At 36.9% G+C, this 7,271-nt stretch overlaps 1 protein-coding gene across 1 annotated transcript; it reads left to right on the forward strand.

Moving 5' to 3' along the window:
- The first annotated feature begins 5,352 nt into the window (after nucleotides 1–5,352).
- LOC131036073 (uncharacterized) lies at nucleotides 5,353–6,634 on the forward strand. Its single transcript, XM_057967866.2, has 3 exons — nucleotides 5,353–5,878; nucleotides 6,009–6,136; nucleotides 6,494–6,634. Exons 1-3 carry the CDS (start codon nucleotides 5,353–5,355, stop codon nucleotides 6,632–6,634), a joined length of 795 nt encoding a protein of 264 aa, XP_057823849.2.
- The last annotated feature ends 637 nt before the right edge of the window (nucleotides 6,635–7,271 follow it).

A 7,271-nucleotide genomic window follows, 5' to 3' on the forward strand; every position in this document is an offset into this window, starting at 1 on the left:
CCTTTGCTTCATGGGATAATTATAAAAACCTTACCGCCAGCTGGATAACACGATGTGGTAAACACAAGGCAGTCAATAACTTGAAGCGGTCACACCGATTCTGGTGTAACTGTGGGCTCAGGTCAAGATCATATCATGTTATTGATGCATCACATAACCTTCATGTTATTCACTTTGAAAAATATAAAGAAGCAACTAACTATGTTGAGTGTGATAACACGACATGTTAGCCACATGACGTGTTATATGACACTGAACTTTCTGAACCGATCTTTGTAAGGGTTGGCACAAAAATTGCCAACAGGTAATATGGGGTGGAGAAATGGTGTTGGATTTGAAACTTTTCACAAAGTTCTCCGACATCCTACTTTTTGAATGGAAGCCCGTTATCGATGATGATGGACATGGGTACACCATACCGGCAAATGATGTAATTTAGGATTAATGAGGCGATCTGCTTGTCGGTGACTTGGGCGAGTGGAATGGATTCGATCCACTTTGTGAAGTACTTAGTGTCGGTAATGATGAATTTATGACCAACAAATGAAGATGGATGGATTTTACCCACAAGATCAAGTCCCCATTGGCAAAAGGTTCATGGTGTTGCGATGGGTTGCAATTCTTGCACAAGTGCACGTATGAGGTCGCCATGAACTTGGAACTTTTTACATTTTCTGACAAAGTAGTAGGAGTCTTTTTCCATGGAGGGCTGATAGTATCCTATCCTCATGATCTTTTTAGCCAATGAAAGTTGGCTTGAGTGAGCCCCATAAATTCCTTCATATACTTCTTCTAAAATTGTGGTCACCTCACCCTGCTCTAAACATCAAAGGAGAGTACCATCGAGACCTTGTCGGTATAGGATTTTGGAAATAATGGTGTATCGAGCAGATTTGCGTATGAAGGTTTTTCATTGATTGTTCAATTGGTTTGGTGCAAGGATTTTATCATGTAGGTAAGTGTAAAATTCACCATACCATGGGGAATCAAGACCGATGAGTTGACATACGATCTCGAATTATAGGATATCATAAGCATGGATCCAAAGATGTTCAACTAAGAACTCATAGCGTGTTGAATTATGTGGAAGATCGAGAAGAGAGGATATTGTAGCCATTGCATTACAACTCTATTCTTCTCTCGAGGAATCTGATCAGAGCTTATAGCTGTGAATAATTCCTTGAAACTATCAACCATTTTCTTGTAAAGCATGAGCTTATCGTCCTTTGTTTGGTAATCATCATTAACCTGTCGGATGACTAGTTGTGAATCGTCATATACTTGAAGCTCCTTCAAGTTCCATTGTATGATCATTATTAGTCCCATGATCAAGGCCTCATACTCTGCTATGTTGTTTCTGCATGGGAATGTGAGCTTGTATGATTTTGGAATGCTATCACCTTGAGGTCTGATAAAAAGAATGCCAGCTCCTGAACCATACCTAGTGTATGGTCGATCAAAATATAGCTTCCATTGTTGTGTTGGTATGACTATGAAGATTTCCTCGTCCAGAAAATTGGAGATAAGTGGATGGTCTCCTATGAGTGGTGCTTTAGCCAACTGATATGTAATTACTTTCCCTTTGTGTTATTGATGGAAAATCAAATTAGAGGAGTCATCTAGTATGTGCAAATTCATTCTACTAGAAGTTTTGCTTAAGTCTAGAAGGTGAAACACAGTGTTCAGTAGAGTGTAAGTACATTGAGCAGAACTTGATTTTGGGTACACATTTTTGTTTATCATGTAAGAGGCAGTCGATTTGTTGGTTGGAATTGCTTAGTTTGCAATCCTAACCTTCTATGTTGATTCTTGTGCAAGTTTGATGATCCAGTATCCAATATTTCATAAAAAACAAGGTTATTTTGGTGTAGCGTGTTATGTGGAATATTCAGGATGATTTTGTTGATTGGTGTCATGTTCGAGATTTTTGTTCCGACTTGTTTGAAGCATAATATCAATTTGTTTTGGTCTGCATGAGCATTTATAATCGGATTGAGTTGACTTCTTGTTACAAGTTTCATATTTTGTGAATATATTTGAAGTCGACATGTTGGTGACATAATCAAGTGTTGCAGATATATTATATCGATCTATATGAGCATTTTGGGATTTGATAGTGATTTGCGAAGATTGTATAAGTGTCTGTGTGCAGTTTCACGTGCGTTGTCCTTAGATTTATGCTCTAGTACGTGATAGAATAGAGCAAAACAAATCAGTGTGCTAGAATAGTGGAAGAAGACTCTTTGTGCTTAATCAAAATTACATTTTGGCATTTGTAGATGCTATTCATTACTTCAAACAATCAATTATCATTCGTAATCATTTGTAGAATAGTGAGTCCTTTGGGGGTTGCAACCCTCTTCTTTGTAATTGAGCATTGAGCTCTAGGAAGTGTGTATGAATGCATGTGCATTCCCCTTGTAATATTATTATACTCCCAATCATAGTATTATAATATTGTGGGTCTCAATCCCACCATGGTTTTTCCCTTTCCGGGTTTTGATGTAAAAATTTCAATGTTATGGTTTTATGCTTGTGTGTGTTGAGTTTTTGCACTTTGCTTTTACTCATTTGCATCCAGTGGTTTAAGAATTAGTTAAAGAAAGTTACAAATTGGAGAAAACTGATTCAAATGCCTCCCCTATCAATGTTAATTGACTCCAACAATTGGTATCAAAGCCTAATTCCTCTGAGAAAGCCTAACAACTAGAGGAAGATCTGGGATAGTGAAACAATGGAATCTAGTTTACAGAAACAACTCACTGTGGCACTTGAAGATCTAGATACAATAAGAAAGGAAGAAATCTAAGCGATGTTGAAGAATTCATTGATTCTTTGAAGGAAAAAGTGAACATATCTAGGGAAAAGAGAAAGGAGCTTATGGACAAACTCAAGGAGAAAGAAGACCAAAGCATTGATGACCAAGCTTTAAAAGACAAGACAAATAAATGTGAAAAACTTGCTAGAGATAATGAAATCTTGAAGAATGAAATGCAATCCATTGTGATGAAGTTGACAAAGGAGATTGAAGATAGGAAGAAGAATGAGAAAAGTTTGACTCGATCACTAAAGGATAGATTTGATGAATTTTGTAGACTTAATCATGAAAATGACTCATTGAAACTTGAATTGATACAATCCAGGAATAATGAGCAAGAGCTTGAAATACAGATCATAATTATGAGAGATGAAGTTACCACTACTAATGAGTACAAAGAAAAATTCAATGCTAGCTCGACTAAGATGGATGAGATGCTACAAAGTTAGAAGAATAAAGGTGATATGGGAGGACTTGGATTTGAGAAAGGAGAAAGTTTTGGATCTAGTCAAAGCAATGCTAAACCTCGGAAGAATGAGAGATCTACAGTAAGATAACCTAATGCTTATAAATTCAATGGTAAATGCTTCATTCGCAATAAATTTGGTCATATGGAAAGTCAATGCAGAAACAGGGCAAATCAGAATAATTCATCATTCTTTGGACAATGTTTCAATTGCAATAAATATGGTCATAAGTCAATTGAATGCAAGAGTATAGTATATATAAGAAATATAATAATTTATGCTTGTGGAAGATTTGGACATATTGCTAATCAATGCAGATCAAGGGGAAATCAAGGTAATTCTAGGCCTAATCAAAGAAACAACATTGTTTGCTATGCTCTCAACAAATGCGGTCACATTACTAATTTCTACAGAAGCAAGAATATGAACCAGAATGTTTTGACAGACAAAAAAAAAGTAAGACGATAAGGGAAAAGTGAAGGTTGAAGAGATCAGAGAGTAGTATAAGAAGAAACAGGTCAAGAAGGGTGATTCAGATGTAGTAAATGAGTTTGCACCTGATTTCGGTGTCGGAACCTCATCCGATAACTAAGTCACTTGGCCTTAGGGGGAAGTTCTTCATGCAGATCCTAAAAACCCCATGTCTAAGATCTATAACTAGGTACAACAAGTTGCAGATGGTTTTAAATGTTTGTACAGTCGATCTTGAAGCATCTCCAAAAGACTTCATGCCGATTTGTGACTTCAGAATAATATTCATGAGATAAAGAGCATCTGGCAGAGTTAGGGTTGAGAATTTATTATACCTAAAATTTAAGCATGCAATAGATAAAAAGGTGATTTAACTTTCATTTCTCACATTGCGTTCAAAGCGAAAGAGCAGGAGAGCTTGGCGAAGTGATTGTAAAGTGAACCCAAAGCTTTGAAGAGATTTGACGAAGATTTCTTGCATCCGGTTGAAGATTAAAAGGTATTTTTTTAGAGTTTGATAACTTTATCTGTTCATAACCTAAAATTCAACAATGGCATCATCTAGTGTGGTGAGTCCATTGGTTGTTGACACAACTGATAGGGAAAGGCCTAAATTTAAGAAACACCCATATAAATCGATGGAAGATGATTCACAAGGGGTATTTTTGTTCGCTTTGTAAGGTTTTCTGTATATTGAAGACATTAGGGCTTACATTCATTGTAATTTTGAAGAGCTTGGAAATGCTAAAATTCTGAAATGTTGAAGCTTTACATAAAACACATGGTAGATGGCATGGGAAATCTCAAACCCAAATTCAAATCACTTTAGGATAAGGGTTTCATTCAATTCATGAATTTTTGGGTCTTTGATGAACTTGAATGGGTTAGATTCATTATGAGCAGAGTTCATGGCGAGTTCATGTGGCTTGAAAGGCTGCACAAGATCACAAAGAAAGCAATCAAAGTCGTAACATGCTTGAATGCAACTGGTGATATTCCTAGCCTAAGGAATGTGAAGAACACGACCATGACAGAGGCAACCGATTCTGAACATGATGGAAGATCGATGACAATCAGTGACATTATTGAATATGATGTTAGATTTGCATCCATGGTGACAAGTTACAAAGTTTATCAGTCCAACAAAGATAACTCAGTATCCAATACGACAATTTACGCTACTTTTCAAATTCTCAAGGAGGATAAGCTATATAATCTATGTGAGGTGCTCCGGAGTTAGCTCTTGAATAATCTAAAGAAGATAAAGCAGGATAAAAAGCATGTATTCAAGTTTGGTACCTTGATTATCTACTTGTACTTCTATTTCATGAATGAGGTCCCCGGTATAGGTAAAGTTCAAGGGGCCTATGACAGGCCAATGACAGTATAGATAAAAGAAACTCTAAGTGAATTAAGTGATGCACAAGCTCAGAGAGCTATTATGTGGGGTTACTTTAAAACTTTCCAAGGCATGATGTAGAGCAGGGAAATGATCCCTAAGGAAATTGTGGAGAAGTATGAAGACTGGACCATATGCTTTATGGTGGACATCGATCAATTCTTGATATCGAACCTAGGATAGTTTGGATCATGCCCATGGGGTATGAGGTTAGTGGTGATATTCTTGCTGCATATGATCCACACCTCTTGAGAAATCCAGTAGACACTACAAAGGAAAGCTTTGGAACATATAAGGAGAAAAGCTTGAGTCTGCATTCTCAGTTCACCAAACCTGGAATGCAGAGGAAAGAGAGGAAGGAAGTGGAGCAACTACCGAAAAACATGGGAATCGTAAAGGAGGTAGTTCGGAGAGCCCGAGAGAAGAATATCTTGAAGGAAGAGGATATGGTGAAACCTAAGAAGACCAAACCAAAATCTCCTTCCCTGAAGCCAAGGCAAACAAGGAAGGCAACACCTTCCTCCGATGCTCAAAAGCTTGTTCTTCCACCTAAGCCTCAATCCAAACCATCTGACAAAGATGAGAAGAGGAAGAAAGGGAAATCTGAAAGAGTTTATGCAACAACCATTGTGGAAGAAGAGACTGAATCAGATGAAGCAGTGAGAGAAGTAAAGAAGAACGCTACTACTACTAGGGTTGTGAAGATGCAATCCTCCAATGGAAGTTAGACCAACAAGAAGCCAAGAGTTAAAGTTGATCCATCCGAAATAACTTAAGAAAGTCAAGGAAGCAATAACAAAACAAGGTAATGTTAAATTGCTTTCCCAATTTTATGATCGTTTGGATGAAAAAGGGAAGAGGTCTCAAGAAGAAGCTACTATTGTATATTTGAATAAGTATAGCAGGGCACTTATTGAGATTGCATACGAAGTCCCTAAGAGTCTATATGATATTTTTGGTATGAGAAAAGAAGCAGCAAGAGTATAAGAGGAGAAAATTAGGGAGTATGAGCTAGTGCAACTCTGTCCTGTCATTGCCAAGACAAAAGTTGATATAATACTCAAGGAAAATAAATAAAAATTTAGAAGCAAAACTCATGTAAATAAAATAATGATTGGAAAAAATGAAGAGGTTCATAAGGAGACTTGAAATTTTTTGAGAGAAATAATAAAGAAATATTATTATGATGTAGTTCCTAAAAGATCTCAAGAAAGTGTTCATAAGTTTGTTCCGGATGTCCTTGGGATACCACCCCTAGGAAATGAACCAAAAATTGTGAAGTCAGATGTATAGACAACTGAACCTATTGTTGCAGATGATATCGATGATGGTTAGTAGATTGCAGACTTCAGTGAAGCAGTTCAAGATCCTTCAGTGATGAATGTTGATTCAGAGAAGAATGTCGAGGAGGTTGGTGATGAGAAGGCAGGGGATGTAGAGATGGAAGAGAAGGAGAAGGATGAAGGAAAGATTGAATAGGTTCTAGTGGCAAGGGACACAACAAAATCCACCAAGGGAAAGCATATAATAAGTGATACTGATCTTATCCAAGGGCCTATCAATCTTAATTCATTATCTCCTATGCAAGCACTAAAGTTTGCAGCTCTCGCTCAAGCAAAAGCCAGTGAAGACTTGTTGAAGTCTCACTTTGAAGATAAGGAGCTTATATCTTTGGCCATAAGTGATCTTGAGAAAATTTTACCAACCTACAAGTAAGACACACTTGACTTGCCCTCCGGTAAGCTATGAAGTATGCTTAAGGCAGTAGATTCTCATTTTGAATCTCTTGAGAAAGCGACAAATATAAAAGTTTCAAACAATTTAATGCTATGAGGTTAAGGACAATTTTGAGAATGGTTGAAGGTGATAGGGTCAGTCTAATAACTGGTTTGAAGTGAATTCAAGAGGCATTAAATGAATGTGGAAAAATCTACAAGTCATGTCTCCTATTTTTTAAGTTCACTATAGAGATAGATAAGAAAATCAAAGAGTGTGAAGGTCAATTGGTCGGTATATCTCATTCCTACTCACCCCAGGCCATTTTTTCAAGTAATTATGAAGCTCAGGTCATGTCTTTACTAGATAAAATCAAGATCTTGAATCAAGAAAAGGATAG

Source organism: Cryptomeria japonica, chromosome 1 (genome assembly GCF_030272615.1).
Source record: "Cryptomeria japonica chromosome 1, Sugi_1.0, whole genome shotgun sequence".
Lineage (NCBI taxonomy): Eukaryota > Viridiplantae > Streptophyta > Pinopsida > Cupressales > Cupressaceae > Cryptomeria > Cryptomeria japonica.

Excerpts from the sequence above, each read along its gene's own strand:
- LOC131036073 (XM_057967866.2), top strand. The coding sequence starts at position 5,353 with ATGGGGTATGAGGTTAGTGGTGATATTCTTGCTGCATATGATCCACAC. Across the intron at positions 5,879-6,008 it reads GATGCAATCCTCCAATGGAA|GGAAGAGGTCTCAAGAAGAA; the intron begins GTTAGACCAACA and ends TGGATGAAAAAG. Across the intron at positions 6,137-6,493 it reads TGAGAAAAGAAGCAGCAAGA|ATTGCAGACTTCAGTGAAGC; the intron begins GTATAAGAGGAG and ends GATGGTTAGTAG.